Below are 18,708 nucleotides of genomic sequence, written 5' to 3'. Positions count from 1 at the left end.
TTGGCTTTAATGCCTCAATGGCACTGCTAATGCGTTGCCATGCTGTGAAAGTTAAGAGGTTGGCCAGTGGCTGGAATGGGGAAGTCTGCAGTAGGAGGCCACAGTCAAGGAAATGTAGGGATGGTTTGTGGAAACTGAGAAAGATAAGTGGTTTAAAGGGGGACTGGAAAAGATTGTGGTGGTAGGGGCACATCAGCACCTGGACGTTCCCCCCCAAGCCACTCACCAATTTAGAAATTGTTTTGCTTTTCCTTCACTGTCAACTGAATCAAAATCCTGGAGCTCCTTCCCCAATAGCACTGTGGGTGTACCTACACAGTAAGAAGTCTCACAGCACCAGGTTAAAGTCCAACAGGTTTATTTGGTAGCAAAAGCCACTGGCTTTCGGAGCGCTGAAAAATTGAATGGGGTCTTGATATTGTGGATGTGGAGAGGTTGTTTCCTCTTTTGGGAGAATCTAGAACTAAGGGGTCATCCATTTAAAACGGAGATGAGTTAAACATTTTTCACTGAGGGTCATGAGCCTTTGGAATTTTTTTCCTGAAAAGGCCTTGAAAGCAGTGCGTTTGAATATTTATAATATAGAGGTGGATGGATTCTTGGTAAGCAAGGGGGTGATAGGTTATGGTGGGTAGGCAGAATACAGATTTGAGGTTACTGTCAGGAATGATCTTATCAAGTGGCAGAGCAGGCTCAAGGAGCTGAATGGCCTACTCCTCCTCCGTAAGTAGGACATCAATATGGCAGTAAAAATGACTGTTGTAAAAACAGTGACAGACAGATTGGCGGCAAGTTTGGGTCATGTTTCGTATTTGTAAATTTTTAACTCTCCACCACTCCCAGTCCCTTCTCGATCTGGGGGCAGGGAGGGGTTGGTAACTCCACTGAAGTGTCAGCAACCAACTGGCAGCTCTCACCTCTGATTCACAGGCTTACAAACATACAAATTAGAAACAGAAGTAGGCCATTCAGCCCCTCGAGCCTGCTCCACCATTCGATAAGATCTTGGCTGATCCATTTGTGACCTCAATTCCCCCTTTCTTCCTCTCCCTTATATCATTTGACTCTCTTGTCAATTAAGAATCTGTCTAATTCAACCTTTAAAATGTTCTGTGTCCCTACCTCTGCGCAAGAGAGTTCCACAGACATACGACCTTCTGAGAAAAAATATTTCCCTTCATTTTAATCTTAAATAGAGAATCCCTTATTTTTAAACTGTGCCCCAAGTTCTCATCTCTTCCATAAGGGGAAACATCCTTTCAGCTTCCACCCTGTCAAGTCCCCTCAGGATCTTGTATGTTCCAATAAGATCAAGACCAAGAAAAACAATAAATTCTTCTAAACTTGAAGGGATACAGGCCCAACCTGTCCAATCTTTCCTCATAAGATAGCCCCCTCACCCTAGGAAGCAGTCAAGTGAGCCTTCTCCTCACTGCTAATGCAATTATGTCCTTTCTTAAATGAGAGTAAGAGTTTTAACAACACCAGGTTAAAGTCCAACAGGTTTATTTGGTAGACCTGGTGTTGTTAAAACTCTTACTGTGTTTACCCCAGTCCAACGCCGGCATCTCCACATCTTTCTTAAATGAGACCCAGACTGTGCACAGCAACATCTGTACAACTATATCAAAATATCCCCACTTTCAATCAAGCCCTGCTCTGCAACTTGAGCACATGATCTAGGCTTAAATTTCACCTCCGTACCGAAGGGATGCTGTACTTCTGGAGGACTATCCTGATAATTAGATATCAAATTGAAGTACTCAAAGTAAATGTTAGAAATCCCAAGTAGAATTCAAAACATATATGGGATCCTGCTGTGTGCAAGCTGACAGTCACATTATTTTCATAGCAATGGTGGTCACATTTCAAAGAAATAACTCGTAGTTTGTGAAATTCTTGTACCATTGTACCATTGCTGATAACTGCCTTGATAAACTGGTTTAGTTTGAAGTCGCTTCAGTCAGAAGAAATTGCACTGATGGACACAAAGTTTAAATTGTGCAGCTGAATCAAAACTTGACATTATTAATTTAACTCTTTCACACTCATCCAAGCCAGGAATGTAATTATCACTGATAAAGCAAGTTTTTTAAAAAATCACCAAAAACTGAGCTCTCATGCTGCTGCCTGTACCCACCAGTTTGTTTATAGGTCCCAAGTCCACGTTACGTTGTTAATCTTGGCTAAGCGAGAAGTTGAGAAGAGACACTTTGCTCAATGAACTTGAATTAGGAGAGAAAAATCCGCAAGGTGCATACTGCTGATATTTTTCTGGCTGCCGGAAAGTGTCTCAATGTCAGGTGTGAATAGGATCAGATTTGGCCGAGATGTCCCCCATTGTTGATGATACCTACTGTGAAGGTTCACATTGGAAGGGTTACGGTTCTGGAAAATTGTTGGTAACTTCACAATAGTTCATGCCTTTGGAGAAAAGGACAAATAAAATTGAGCAATGGGGAAGAAGTTACATTTTGTAATTTTAAATGATTTTATTTTCAAATATTTGAAGTAGAAATGTGCTATCCATAATTTATACTTGATTTCTTTGCTAACATTTATCTAACTTGCTGTTCAATGGTGAAAATGTGAGAGAATCACTGAAACAAGAATATTTGCTCTAAACATGGCCTTCTGCAATTCAATTACAGACTCTATCATAGTTCATTTCTATGAAATAATTAAGTGTGAATATGTCTGGAGAATTAACCCTCTTTCATTTTTGTTTTCAACTAAAAAGTGCATTTTAATGATCGAGGTGATTTGTTGCTGCTTTCTTCAGCTATGGATATTATATCAATGCATCACTCAATCTTCCCTATATCTTAAAATGGATCAAGAAACTGAATCTCAGCATTTTAGCATACTGCCATTTGACCAGCATGTACTCATTTATTTGTCTGCTTTTGTCAATGATATCCATTCCTGATGTTTTGTATCCCCATGGTGTGATGGTGTAGATAGCTGCAGGTAGTTGAGTTTCTAACTTTATCCTGGAACAACTGAGCTACACTGTCCATTTTCTCATGCTCCTATCTCTAGCTATTCAGTAAGTATGCTTGGCTATTTCCGTAATTATAGGTAATCAAAATATAGTTAATAGTAAGTAAAAGTAGACGAAGATCTCACAGTTTCATATTATTGGACAGAAGATTTATTGTGGTGTGATCTGATCTCTTCAAAAGATTAGATGGTTTTACAAATCAATTACCAGTACTCTACAGGACAACATTTATAAATAACAATGTAACTGAGAATCTAGTGGCATTCTGTTTAAAAAAAAAATGTGGAATACATTAATTTGAATGGAGTTTTGTCTTTTTTGCCAGTTCTATCAAGCAATTAAAAAAACAAAGCGGGAACCAAAAGTCAATTATGCTATTGCAGCCTTAATAATTCCTTGGCTAATCTGTTTGGTAATGAATACCTGTCTAGTTTCTAAATCATCCAGATAATTGACCATCTGTCTGAATCCCATTAAAACTCTACATTTTTCTTTATGCTACTGCTTTTTAATACAAACAGCATATTAACAGAAAGCACTTACGAATTTGGTCTTTGGATACAAGGAGCTGTAAGGATGGTCTTTTTCATAAGTTAATGTTAAAGCCTGAAATAGTTGACCTGTAATTCTCTTTGTACTAAATTTCAGCAGTTTAAAATAATATGTCACTTCTACCTAAGAAAATAATTGATGCAGATCTGTTTGCTTCATGAGATATGTTTTCCTACAGTGCCTAATGATCCACTTGTTCCGACTGCTGTATTAGGTGAGGACTGAACTCTATATCCTCAACTGATGCATGACTTTGTGTGTTTTGCATGTTTAATAACTATGTAAACAAGTTGTGTCTGTGTGTATGTTTAATGGAGTAGAGAAGATGTTCTGCTTTTTTTCATTCGGAATAGTGGTTTCTTGATGGAGAGAGTGAGAGGAGAAAGAGTAATGAATACATGTATAAATCGCAAATAATTTTCTATCCAGCAAAGAATTTTGGAAACATTTTTACTTTGGACGTTGCAATTTGCAAAACATTTGAAATAATGTCGCTATCTAAAATTGATTCTGCATATAATGTAGGAATTTGAGTGGGGAGAGAAAAAAAATACCTATCAGTTGTTTAAAATTTTAAACAAAATTCTTGTCTTTTTTAAGGCATAAGCCTTTTTTTAAAAAAAATAAGTTTTGACGTAACATTGAAGAAATAAAAGTCAATTTTGTTCTCTGCTGATCCCTTAGATTTTACAATTCAGTTTTTCTATAATTTCCAATCACCAATATCCACATCATCTCTGTGTACCATTTTAGACTTTGCAAGATGTTTGATCGTGTGGCCGCTGTCCTAACATGCAAAAAAGAAAGGGTTAGCTCAAACAGTTTCCTCGCAGCAAGGATATCCAACATCCCATTGGATATTCTCTGTCTAGCCTCGAGTTAGAATTAGACATAGAAACATCGAAAAACTACAGCACAAAACAGGCCCTTTGGCCCCACAAGTTGTGCCAAACATATCCCTACCTTTTAGGCCTACCTATAATACTTCATCCTATTAAGTCCCATGTACTCATACAGGAGTCTCTTAAAAGACCCTATTGAGTTTGCCTCCACCACCACTGATGGCAGCCGATTCCACTCGCCCACCACCCTCTGTGTGAAAAACGTCTCCCTAACATTTCCCCTGTACCTACCCCCCAGCACCTTAAACCTGTGTCCTCTCGTAGCAGCCATTTCCACCCTGGGAAAAAGCCTCAGAGTCCACCTGATCTATGCCTCTCAACATCTTAGATACCTCTATTAGGTCTCCTCGCATCCTACGTCTCTCCAAGGAGAAAAGACTGAGCTCCCTCAGCATATCCTCATAAGGCATGCCACTCAATCCAGGCAACATCTTGGTAGAATTGACACAGTTTCTCTTTGCAATTAAACTTCGATACGTTGGGGTTGGAAGATGGGAGCCCAGCCAGGGAAATAATTAAGTCTGGAAAAGCAAAGGAAAGGATGAAGGTTTCAGCAGCAGAGGAGCTGAGGCAGGGGCAGGTCAGGAAATGTTGTGGAGGTGCAAGTAGGTGATCTTAGTCATGGTGTGGATATGTGATTGGAAACACATTCTGGGCTAAAATGCAATCCCAAGGTTGCAAACGGTCTGGTTCAAGCTCAAAAATTTTACCAGGGAGGGAGGTGGAATCAGGCTGGGGAATGAAATTTGTGCCATGGGCCAAAGACAGTGGGGTAATCCTTCCCTTTGTCCCACCTCTCGATTGACCACAACAAAATATATTTTTATTTGTGCTGTGCCTTTAAAGAACAGACACTAAACAGAATTTATTACAAATTTACATTAAAATATAAACATTTATTTCTCGCAACAACTGGAAATATATGCAACAAACACCCATTCCTTATTCTTTCTCTAATGCATAAACACATGCACACTCAAAAAGATGAGTTCCGAAGATGGAATATATACTTGACATATAACTTCCAAAAGTCATTATTACTCTGTTTCACAAGAAGGTCATCAAAAGTGCTTACAGGCCTTGAAATCTTTTTTCAGTTCACTGAAGAAGTTGTTTCCAATTCTGACAATGCTGTATCATTGGGAAATGTAAAAGGGAAAGGATTCAACAACAGTGTTTTCTGTTTTGTTCTCTCCTTTACCAGCATTTAGTAGGTCATGGAAAAGGATAATAATCCTCCTTACATTTTATGGAACTTGAATGAATGAGGAAGAATCTAAAATTCCATACAACAGTCAGCATAGGCTCCTCTTGGCAAGTTTAATGTTCAGATACAAACTTTAACAGTATTTCATCAATTTGTTTTCAATTGCCAACTTGATACTACTGAAGTTGTGTGTTTTGCATTTCCCATGTTGCATCTGTCAACTCCATGTTGCTTTTCAGGTAGAATGAATCTATGCATACAATCAGTTAGGAGTTTAAAATCGCCTTGCAGTTGAGAAATTTCATGAGGAAAATGGTTCCAGCCGATTTTTTTTTGAAGTCCTTTTCCATCCTTTATGTCTGATGATATGAGTTTGTTTGAATTCTGTACTGCATGATGAATGAACCAGATGGTTCAATCAGCCAAGATCTGAGCAAAGGCCTCAATCTAAAGTCTACATTGAGTTTACTGTTGTCCGCCAAGAAGGGCACAGACGTTGCCTCATTTTGTCTCAGAGCCCCTAAATTTGGTACCAACAGTGGTTTCTGCTGCTGATAAACAGCAGTTCTACAGGATGACAGGATTGGGTTCAGTTGAGATTTTCTCTCCTTTTTGAGTAGCTTATTGATGATTTTATAAAAGGACGATTTGGGTGAGGTATTAGAGGTCCCTGTCACCTGCCGAACTCAGTGCACACAGAGGGAAAGGACGTGAAAGCAAGTTTAGCTAAAAGCCAAAATCTAGTGTTTGAGTAATCGTTTTTTATTAATGGTCAAACCTCTGCCACTTCTGATTTTAAAAAATGCTGATCATCCAGAGAACAGTACACAGAACAGTACAGGACAGGAAACAGGCCCTTCGGCCCTCCAAGCCTGTGTCGCTCATTGGTCCAACTAGACCATTCGTTTGTATCTCTCCATTCCCAGACTGCTCATGTGACTATCCAGGTAAGTCTTAAACGATGCCAGCGTGCCTGCCTCCACCACCCTACTTGGCAGCGCATTCCAGACCCCCACCACTCTCTGTGTAAAAGAAGTCCCTCTGATATCTGAGTTATACCTTGCCCCTCTCACCTTGAGCCCGTGACCCCTCGTGATCGTCACCTCCGACCTGGGAAAAAGCTTCCCACTGTTCACCCTATCGATACTCTTCATAATTTTGTACACCTCTATTAGGTCTCCCCTCATTCTCCACCTTTCCAGGGAGAACAAGCCCAGTTTACCCAATCTCTCCTCATAGCTAAGACCCTCCATACCAGGCAACATCCTGGCACTCTCTCGAAAGCCTCCACGTCCTTCTGGTAGTGCGGCGACCAGAACTGGACGCAGTATTCCAAATGTGGCCTAACCAGCATTCTATACAGCTGCAACATCAGACTCCAGCTTTTATACTCTATACCCCGTCCTATGAAGGCAAGCATACCATATGCCTTCTTCACCACTTCTCCACTTGTGCTGCCACCTTCAAGGATTTGTGGACTTGCACACCTAGGTCCCTCTGTGTTTCTATACTCTTGATGGCTCTGCCATTTATTGTATAACTCCCCCCTACATTAGTTCTTCCAAAATGCATCACTTCGCATTTATCTGGATTAAATTCCATCTGCCATTTCTCCGCCCAATTTTCCAGCCTATCTATATCCTGCTGTATCGTCCGACAATGTTCATCGCTATCCGCAAGTCCAGCCATCTTCGTGTCCTCAGCAAACTTGCTGATAACACCAGTTACACCTTCTTCCAAATCATTTATATATATCACAAATAGCAGAGGTCCCAGTACAGAGCCCTGCGGAACACCAGTGGTCACAGACCTCCAGCCAGAAAAAGACCCTTCGACTATTACCCTCTGTCTCCTGTGGCCAAGTCAGTTTTCTACCCGTCTAGCCACCTCTCCTTGTATCCCATGAGCCTTAACCTTCTTAACCAACCTGCCATGAGAGACTTTGTCAAATGCCTTACTGAAATCCAGATAGACGACATCCACGGCCCTTCCTTTGTCAACCATTTTTGGCACTTCCTCAAAAAAACTCCACCAAATTTGTAAGGCACGACCTCCCTCTTACAAAACCATGCTGTCTGTCACTAATGAGATTGTTCCGTTCTAAATGCGCATACATCCTGTCTCTAAGAATCCTCTCCCAACAACTTCCCTACCACGGACGTCAAGCTCACTGGCCTATAATTACCCGGGTTATCCCTGCTATCCTTCTTAAATAACGGTACGACATTTGCTATCCTCCAATCCTCAGGGACCTCACCTGTGTCCAATGAAGAGACAAGGATTTCCTTCAGAGGCCCAGCAATTACATCTCTTGTCTCCCTGAGCAGTCTAGGATAGATGCCATCAGGCCCTGGGGATTTGTCAGTTTTAACATTACCTAACAAAAACCTATCACTTCCTCTCTTGTAATGGAGTTTCTCTCTAACGGGTCAACACCTCCCTCTGAGACACTCCCAGTCAACAAGTCCCTCTCCTTTGTGAATACCGATGCAAAGTATTCATTTAGGATCTCCCCTATTCCCTTGGGTTCTAAGCATAATTCCCCTCCTTTGTCCCTGAGAGGTCCGACTTTTTCCCTGACAACTCTTTTGTTCCTAACATATGAATAAAATGCCTTCGGATTCTCCTTAATCCTATCTGCCAAGAACATTTCGTGACCTCTTTTTGCCCTTTAACTCCCTGTTTCAGTTTTTTCCTTCTCTCACTGTATTCCTCCAGAGCTGCATCTGTTTTCAGTTGCCGGGACCTAACGTCTTTTCTTTTTGATCAGATCCTGAATTTCCCTGGTTATCCACGGCTCTCGAATCCTACCTTTCCTATCCTTCCTTTTTACAGGCACATGTCTGTCCTGCAGCCTTATCAACTGTTCCTTAAAAGACTCCCACATGCCAGATGTGGACTTACCCCCGAACAGCCTCTCCCAATCAACAGCCACCAATTCCTGCCTAATCCGGCTATAGTTAGCCTTCCCCCAATTTAGCACCCTACCCTAGGACAACACTCGTCCTTGTCCATTACTATCCTAACAGAGTTGTGGTCACTATTTGCCACATGTTCCCCTACTGAAACTTTGACGACCTGACCGGGCGCATTTCCCAGAACTAGATCCAGTATAGCCCCCTCTCTAGTTGGACTATCTACATACTGTTCCAAAGAACCTTCCAGTACGCATTTTACAAATTCCTCCCCGTCCAGACCCCCAGCCCTAAGCACTTTCCAGTCTATACCAGGGAAATTGAAATCTCCCACTACATCAACACTATTTTTTCTGCACATATCCAGAATCTCCTGACATATCCGTTCCTCCACTTCCCCTGGGCTGTTGGGTGGCCTGTAGCATACCCCCAGCATAGTGATTGCACCTTTCCTGTTTCTGAGCTCCACCCACAGTGCCGCATTACATGACCCCTCTAAATTGTCCACCCTCTGCACCGCTGTAATATGCTCCCTAACTAATACCACTACTCCCCCACCTTTTTTAGCCCCTCCTCTGTCTTGCCTAAAACACTTATACCCCGGAATATTCAGCTGCCAGTCCTGTCCTTCTTTTAACCATGTCTCCGTCACCGCAACCACATCCAAATTCCGCGTAAGCATTAAGGCCCTAAGTTCGTCTGTCTTACCCGTTACACTCCTCGCATTGAAGCAGATGCACTCCAGACCTCCAGGCCCACTCAGGTCATCCTGCTCCAGAATTGTCGTCGTCTTAGCTAGCCTTGCCCTGGCCCCCAGCTCGACCCTTGAACATTTGCTGGATTACATTTTGGAATCAAAATTAACAATTTGTAGACGATCTGCAGATGCCGTTAATGCAACTTCAGTACTTATAATTCACAAAATGCAAGAGGAATTCCCATAGATAAGCATTGCAGCCAAACTTTCAGCTTAAAAGAATTTGGGCCAAATTAAACAATATTATTCCCATAGTGGTACTACAGTAGAACTTTGCCTAAATTAGAGGGATCATTGTGACTGTGCAAACAATGCAGTTATACTTTATAGAGATAGTTAATGGTGTAATATATGATCCATCTCAACAAGCATGAAATAGTTTTATTGAAAAGCAAAGCTGCAAGGAGAATGGGAGGACATTTACATTTTGAGTTGTCCTTGCAGGGGAGTAAGAAATATTTTTTTCTCTGCCCGGGCCAAGCAAGGGAATTCTGGTGGTGACATTGGAACCATGGGGATGGTCTTTGCTATTGGGTTTCACCTTGGGCCACAAAGCCTCAAGCTCTGGTGGACCGTACCCTTAGGGGAGCTAATTCCTTGAAGCTGGAAGTGTCCCCATGTGGTGGGGAACTACTAATAGCTGCTTACAAGGCCCTTCATTATTGAATTAAGTGTCCAGCTACTGGAGGCAGACAGCTGCTTCACTCCCAACCATGTCGCTAGGAAAACGGTTCAGCAGCAAGACTGTGCCAAAGAACAATCCCAACTTGGCTCATCAGCATTTTACCAGCGACCCAATGTGACCTGCCACCCAGGGACCAGTGAAATTCGGCTCATGGTATGAACATGGCAATGTTCTGTTGTATAAAATCATAAACATGTGCAATCTTGTCTTATGAAGTTCACTTGAAATAAATAACTAGAGAAAAGTATGCAAAGCTATTGTCACTGATTATTTGGGCTCATCACACATGCGGGAAATCTGTGTAATAATGATGAGAACCTGTCACTGCATGAACAAGTTAATTTTACAAGTTCAATTCCATTAAAGCTGTAAAAGACATTTGAATATACGAAATGCAACATGCATGCAAGTTATTTTTGCTGAATTTTTTTTTTGCCAGGTTGAGGGGAAGAGAATGGTGCCGTCATTCTTTGCTTTTTGGCATAGTTCATTTTCCGATATAATTTTTCACTCCATAAATCTAAAATTCCAGAAGAGTTCCCCTATACTTTATAATTGCTGAACATAGGTAATTTTATGTCAAACTGCAGAATGTATGATAGTAATTTGATCATTAGCAATGAAGGCCAAGTTTTGAATAAATAAAACCATGATTGACTTTAATATACTCTGCATGGGCTAAATTGGCTAAAAGGCCACCTCCTACACAGTTATGATTCTTTTATGGTTATTCAGCCCTTTGCCTAGACCACCAAAATCATCTGTGCAGATAATCCTCACTTGAATAATGTAAAATAATTGTTTTCCTGTGAAACTATCTCAGACTTGATCTTAATATTTTTGGGTATTTTTGCAATTCCATATGATGTGCATGGTCACGTGATGTTGCATGTATTGCTCAAGCAGTGTCAATATGTGACAAAATTAGTGGTAGTTTTTATTGATGTCACTATGCATTGGTCTTCTCCAGGTGCTGTAACTTCGCAGTTGCATAATGTGCATTTTCTGTTGGTTGCAGACAGTGCAAAAACTGAAAACTAGGACTATATTTTAAAGAAAATAGGATGCCACAAAGTCCAGGACAAGATCCCAATCCTGTTAGAAAGTGCTTGATCTGTCATAGCGTGATGTCCTCAAATCTCTTTTTCATTATGTTAGAGTGTAACTGTATCCATTAGTCCTGGGAGGACATTGTTTTGTTTATTACATGGTTTTTATTTCATTACAAAACTCATGGCTGGACAAAACAAATATAGCCTGTTAAATTGGTTCGGATTCAGCCCTAAAATTAAAAGGTTTAAGTGAGTCAGACAATAAAAATATGATTTGTATTAAATTTTATATCTCTACTTTAAAGTTACACTGAACCTGAATGTATGTTTTTTTTTGTTTTTTGCTGCTCTTTTCGACAAAGTGCCCATTGCAGGTGAGTCATGTCTTTTGCAAAACAACAATGGGCGGTGGAGGATGTGTAGAAACGATGCAATATGGTCAAATGTATATTTGTCCATGAATTCTTGATCAGAGATTGGATTTATGAACCTATGATGTTTTGACATATGTCAGTACTGAAGGATAAATCACATGCACCCACTATTTGAACAGATCTGTGCCTTTCAATCCCAAATCAGTTCCCTTTTCCTGGAATGGAGCATTCCATTGCTGCAATGTCCTCTTTTGAGTGGTCAGCCAATAACTGTGCAAGCACAAGATCTGAACTGGTTTGAATAATCATCCAGATTAGTATTCAGATACAGATGTTAGGAAGGGAAATCTTGCATTTACAGCATTGGATTTCTACCAGTATCATGATATTGGATACATCTCATGTTAAGTGGATATAAGCATCATTTATATATTTTCTAAATGGTTCTGTGCATTTCCCTGTAGGCATGCCAGGTATGTGATTGAACAAAAGTAGAAATAAATAGTGAAACATGCCGAATAGATTATACTGCTTATTTCCAAATAAATTCTTTGTTTAATTCTGAAGCCAAGAGCAGACGAATTCTAACTTGTAATACCTTGCATGCAAAGTTTAGCTTTCAGAACAAAGTCTATGGAAATAGAACTCATGTAGGCATTTTGTACGCATATGCATTGGCCTCAAGGGATCTATAAACATTTATATAGCTATGATTAGGACATTGGATTCTGCATTAATTTGAATTATAACTTTGGATTATGCTTATCCAGTAGAAATGTGTAGGTAGACTTCAGTCACCTCCATTTCTAACTTTTTTTGTAAGATTGTTTCTTTGAGTCGTAAAACAAGTCAACATCTCTAAAACTGCACATAATTTACCTCCAGTGCATCAGGCAATTTGTGGAGAAGTTGTGCACTTAATAAATCATTCTTTATCCACCTAGATGAAAACCACACAGTATCAGCAGAGTCAAGCCGGTTATTAGATGTTCCCCGTTATCACTGTGACCCCACGGAGTCTCCATACCAGACTGGCCAACTCCATCCTGCTATTCGTGTTGCAGACTTATTGCAGCATATCAACTTGATGAAAACATCAGAGGGCTATGGTTTCAAAGAGGAATATGAGGTAAAAATATTGTCAAAGACTCGTAAATAACTATACAATGAGACCATGTGTAACTTGAAACCTAGCTTTCTCGTATGCAAGGATGCACTAATGTTTTGGGGCCTAGCCAAGCTTGTTATTCACCGTAATATTTAACTCTGAAACATGGCTAGCTTAGTGTTGTTTATTCTATTTGAAAACAAAATCCTCCAGCCTAACTTTGCATAATGCTGTTGAGCGTATGTTTAGAAAACTGGGTCAGCCTTCGTGGGTTCAGTGGCATTAATCACGCTGCAAGTGGTCTGGGAATGTTAAGTTTTTTTTTAGAACTTCCCCTAATCTTATTATACGATAGAATCAAGCTGATGTGCGACAATTAGACACTACTTGTGATCTGCATAGGATTTGTCTTTTCAATCGGTCGTTTTTAAATCTTTCTGAAAGTAACCCCAAGTTACAGGTAGATGATGCAAGCTTGCTTTGAATTATTAAGCAGCTTTATTCCAATGTACAATTAATATACAAACTTGTAATTATTATCAGATTCAATTAGTTTAGCTTGATAAAACATGTCTCCTTGTAATAAGGCAGACTTAAGAAACGTATGCCGTTCAAGGCTGCTCCGCAATTCCATAAGATCGTGGCTAGTTTTTGTTACCTCAATTGCACTTTCCCAAGCTATCCCCTTATTCTCTTTATGTCCATAAATTTTTCAATATCCGTTTTGAATATACTCAACAAATTTTTACAAAGAATCACAAGTAATTGAATGAAGAAATTTCTCCTCAGCCTCAGTCCTAAATACCCCATCCCTTATTCTCAAATTGTGACCACTATTTCTAGACTCCGAGCCTCTAAGCAGCTGCCTTGTCACGCCCCTTAAGAATTTAATATATTTTAATGAGATCATCTTTCAGTCTTCTAAACCCAGGGAATATAGGCCGAGTGTACTCAATCTCTCGTTGTATGACAAGCTACTTGTAGTAGAAAAATTCTTGTTGAGGAATAGTCACTTTGGCAAAAAGAATGAATATTCATTTAAATTGCAAGCAAATAGGGTTTATTGAGCAATAAAGATTGATACTTAACATTTCATTATGCGGGCATGGCACAATACGCAAGTTCAGTGTACTTCATTCTGTCTTTCCCATGGATCCTTTGACATTGGGATCTTTCTTTTGCATCATGATATCCTTCAAGGTTTTGCTTGCCAAGTCAACGCTAACATACATACATGTCTCTTTGGAGCATTAAGACTTCAGTTTGAGTGGATTATTTTCCAATGCACAACTTCTCAGACAACCTTAGCTGCATAAGATTCAGTTTCCTTTAACTGCTGAAGCCACACACTGCACAGTTCCCAGCTAACCATTCACATTCTCTCTCTCTGTCTGCCTCTCTCTCAGATCATCTCTCTCTCAGTCCATCTCCCGCTGTCCATGTCTCTCTGTCTCTCTCGCCCTCTGGCCGTCTGTCTCCCTCTCGCCCTCTGGCCACCTGTCTCCTCTGGCCGCCTGTCTCCCTCTCGCCCTCTGGCCGCCTGTCTCCCTCTCGCCCTCTGGCCGCCTGTCTCCCTCTCGCCCTCTGGCCACCTGTCTCCCTCTCGCCCTCTGGCCACCTGTCTCCCTCTCGCCCTCTGGCCACCTGTCTCCCTCTCGCCCTCTGGCCACCTGTCTCCCTCTCGCCCTCTGGCCCCCCTGTCTCCCTCTCGCCCTCTGGCCGCCTGTCTCCCTCTCGCCCTCTGGCCGCCTGTCTCCCTCTCGCCCTCTGGCTGTCTGTCTCCCTCTCGCCCTCTGGCCGTCTGTCTCCCTCTGGCCGTCTGTCTCTCTCCCTCTGGCTGTCTGTCTCTCTCCCTCTCGCCCTCTGGCTGTCTGTCTCTCTCCCTCTCGCCCTCTGGCCATCTGTCTCTCGCCCTCTGGCCATCTGTCTCTCGCCCTCTGGCCGTCTGTCTCTCTCCCTCTGGCTGTCTGTCTCTCTCCCTCTCGCCCTCTGGCCATCTGTCTCTCGCCCTCTGGCCATCTGTCTCTCGCCCTCTGGCCGTCTGTCTCTCTCCCTCTCGCCCTCTAGCCATCTGTCTCTCCCTCTCGCCATCTATCTCTCGCCCTCCGGCCGTCTGTCTCTCTGCCTCTCGCCCTCTGGCCATCTGCCTCTGGCCATCTGTCTCTCGCCCTCTGGCCGTCTGTTTCTCTCCCTCTGGCCATCTGTCTCTCTCTCTCTCGCCCTCTGGCTGTCTGTCTCTCTCCCTCTCATCCTCTGTCTGTCTCTCCGTCTTTCTGTCTCTCTCTCTCGCCCTCTGGCCGTCTTTCATTTGCTTCTACATTAACAAACCAGGGGAGCCTTCAGAAGAAAGAAGATTTTGAGAGCCCATCAAGTAGGGGCAGGCAGAGGATGGTCTTGCAAATAGGAATAAATAACGACCTGAACATGGGTTGTATTCAGACTGAAGTAACATCTAATCTATTGCAGGCCCTGAAACAGGATTAGCTGCATCTCCTATGTTACTATACTCTCTAACTCTTGCTCCAGATATAGTTGCTGCCATATCAGCTGCATTGTTATCCTGTGTGTGCTTAGAACTGTCCTGCTTATGTGCTGTGACCATATTTATATGATGTGGAGATGCCGGCGTTGGACTGGGGTAAACACAGTAAGAAGTCTCACAACACCAGTTTAACGTCCAACAGCTTTATTTGGTAGCACAAGCCACAAGCTTTCGGAGCGCTGCTCCTTCATCAGGTGAGTGGGAGTTGTGTTCACAAACAGGGCATATAAAGACACAAACTCAATATTGTAAATTGAGTTTGTGTCTTTTTATGCCCTGTTTGTGAACACAACTCCACTTGAACTTGAGGGTACACTCGGGCAACGCTGCTGCAAATCCTGTGTGAGGAACTCCTATGATATGGCATAAAGAACCATCAAGATGAACATCAAGAGCTTCTTCAATAGGGCAAATTGGATGCTGCTCATAATTCATCAATGGTAAAGGACATTTGTGAGGATGGCCTTTATGAGGCAAGAAGGGTAATACCATGTGGGGGTCACATATAAGTCTCTGTGAAGTACAGCGAGTCATCACTTAAAGTTGTGGTGGTGCATTTGAAAATTGTGACTTTAAGTGAAATGCTTGGTTCCCATAGGAATCAATGTTAGAGCCAGAGTTAGGTTCCTTTGGACATTTCTGCCTGGATAAAATGATGTGCAAGTTGAAACACTATCATACATGTGCAGCACTGTGCATTCCTTGCTAAAATGACTTCCAAAATAAAATACATCACTAAATATAAAAGAAGTACAATATACAACACAATAAAGAATTATAGTACACTCACCTACAGTACAATACTTTTAGATTGAGGAAGCTCCATCTGGTGGCAGGTAACAGATGGAGACATAAGACTCCCTTAGCTGACCAATGTCTGCCACTAGATGGATCTCAGGACTTCAGTGCAAATTCAGCAGCAGAGGAGCCAGGAATGAAGCCAGTGGGGAACCCAGGAGTGAAGCCAGTGGAGGAGCCAGGAATGAAGCCAGTGGAGGAGCCAGGAATGAAGCCAGTGGGGGAGCCAGGAATGGACCCAGGAGTGAAGCCAGTGGGGGAGCCAAGAATGGACCCAGGAGTGAAGCCAGTGGGGGAGCCAGGAATGAAGCCTGTGGAGGAGCCAGGAATGAAGCCAGTGGGGGAGCCAGGAATGAAGCCAGTGGAGGAGCCAGGAATGAAGCCAGTGGGGGAGCCAGGAGTGAAGCAGCAAGAACAGTCCCGGGGACTAAGGTAAGAACTGGGATGCAACACCGGAGGCATGGCCAGGAAGCAGTATCCGGAGGCAAGGCTGTGGAACAAGGTCGGCCATGGAGGAAAGAGAAATGGAGGATGAGAGCGGAAGCGCTCCGAAAAGGTCATGTGAGCAGGCAGGCCACAGAAGAGGAAGTCTGTGGTGCTAAAGTGAAACTGGTAATGTTAAATGGATAAAATGACACTAAATTAATGGCATGAAACTGAAATAAAGTTAAGCAGAGACTTACTGTAATTCTAGTGATGTTACTAAAATGTCTCCTGGTTTCAACGATAAATTCAAAAGAATTTGAGGTGAAGGAATGATGATTTCTTGTTGGCCCTTGATAAGTGAAGTAGCATTACTATCCAAAAGATAGCTAATAAATATTATTCATAAATAAGACTTCTCTGTTGCCTGTAGGATGCCAAGACATACTGGATACCTGTGTCCTAATATTGTCGCTATACTCTTCTCTGTGGAAACTGCTTCCACCTGAAATGAAATGGCTACTAAACTGGTAGCCTACATGTAACTGCTACTGTTAACTTCTTCATCGCATTAATGTACTCTGCTGTCCATGAAACAATACCTGGACTTCCTGGCATTTACAAAGTCTATAGAGAGGTTTGACCATCTCTGCAGAACCTGGAATAAAGCTGTGTAGGTAACTTACCAACCCCAAAGGAAAGACTTGGACGCTGGCAGAGACTGAGGCTGAATGACTTCTATCTTGTGACCATCTGGACTCAGCCTACAAGTTATCAAGATTTCCAGGAAAACAACATTTTCCCACAACAGCTAAACCTTCTTGGGGTTAACTTTCAATCCTGCCTTCAACAAAAAGACAACTCATTTAATAATTTGAGATGTTCATCAACTGTTGCAACGAAGAGTAAATCATCCACGTGCTGCAACATACATTCAAATCTTCATCAAATAAATCCTTGTTGTCAATCTTCATTGAACGCCTTGTAAGGCAAATATACCCTTATGAAGCTAAACCAAAACTGTGCATGTTATTTTGGGCGAGGTCTAATCATGACCTTATACAACAACAGTAAAGCTCTGCTCCAATCCCTTTATAATTAAAGCTAAAATATAATTTGCCATCCTAATTCCTTGCTGTACATGCACCTTAATTTCCTGTGATTCATGTACAAGGACAGCCAAGCCCTTCTGAATACAAACATTTCAGTGTCTCTCCATTTTTAAAAAAAAGTCTGTTGTTTTGATTTGCTCACCAAATTCACACTTGTTCACATTATGTTCCATCTGCTGTGTTTTGCTCATTCGCTTAATCTGTTATATCTTTTTGCAGTCTCTTTGTATTCTCCTCAAGTTCCTTTCTGATTTAACTTTGTATTGTCAGCAAACATTGCATTTTATTATGCTGGGTTCCCTCATCAATCTGCCAAACTGAAAATAACCCATTTATTCCTAGTCTCCAGTTTCTATCTGATAACCGGCCCTCAATTTATGCCAGTATGTTTCTTCTAATCCTCATCTTATTGAATGCATTTAGAAATTCCAAATGCACTTCATCCATCAGTCCCACTTTATATACCCTACTCGTTACAACCTCAAAAAACTTTTGTCAAGTATGGGCATGATGCACCAAATGGCCTCCTGTGCTGTAATCATTCTATGATTCTAAGCACAATTTTCCTTTCCTGAATCCATGTTGAGCCTGCTTAGTCATATGATTTTCGAAGCGCCATGTATCACATGTCTAATAATAGATTCAAGCTTTTTCCTGAATAATCATATCAGGCTAATTAGCCTGTAGTTCCCTGTTTTCCCTCTCCCTCCTTTCCTGAACAGTGGGCTCATGTTTGGAACTTCTGGTGCACTGTGACGGTTCTAGAATCTTGCAAAACCTTCAGGAGGCTGCTGAGAGCACAAGCCTGGTACACACAGAACTTTGTATTTTCAGCGAGTTGGCTGTTGATCCAGATTTGACTTCTCAATGTTAACATGACAACTGTGGCCTTGGCAGTTGTGGTGGTAATTTCAGCATCAGCGGGCAATTTCCTGCTAATCGATAATCCAAGGTATATGAAGTTCTCAATAACCTCCAGAGTGAGCAAATAGCAACTTACTGATTAGGGCATTGGGCTTTGGCAGTTGTCAGACTTTTGAATGGACCTTCCTTGTATTAAGTTGATCTTTCTCTCCACCCTAGCTATAACTAACACTAAATTTTGCACTCTCTCCTTTCCTCCTTTATGTACAGTATGCTCTGTACAGCGCGCAAGAAACAATGCTTTTCACTATATACTAATACTATATGTAGGTCAAATCAAAATCGCACACCATCATGACTTGGAAATATACCACCATTCCTTCATTGTCTTTGGGTCAAAATCCAGGAACTCC

At 41.7% G+C, this 18,708-nt stretch overlaps 1 protein-coding gene across 6 annotated transcripts in view; it reads left to right on the top strand.

Moving 5' to 3' along the window:
* The window catches only part of ptprk (protein tyrosine phosphatase receptor type K), a 607,729-nt gene that overhangs the window by 536,025 nt on the left and 52,996 nt on the right, over window positions 1-18,708 (top strand). For 3 of the 6 annotated variants that reach the window (XM_078212848.1, XM_078212849.1, XM_078212847.1), the window contains one exon: window positions 12,393-12,577. In XM_078212848.1, the coding sequence (XP_078068974.1) occupies window positions 12,393-12,577 (185 nt within the window). Of the gene's footprint in view, window positions 1-3,718; window positions 3,771-12,392; window positions 12,578-18,708 lie in introns of all 6 variants that reach the window. The other 3 variants (XM_078212846.1, XM_078212845.1, XM_078212850.1) reach the window with 2 other exon arrangements.

Source organism: Mustelus asterias, chromosome 5 (assembly GCF_964213995.1).
Source record: "Mustelus asterias chromosome 5, sMusAst1.hap1.1, whole genome shotgun sequence".
NCBI classification, from domain to species: domain Eukaryota; kingdom Metazoa; phylum Chordata; class Chondrichthyes; order Carcharhiniformes; family Triakidae; genus Mustelus; species Mustelus asterias.
Note: the sequence above shows the minus strand (reverse complement) of the source record. Positions and strands in the feature narration are given on the sequence as shown.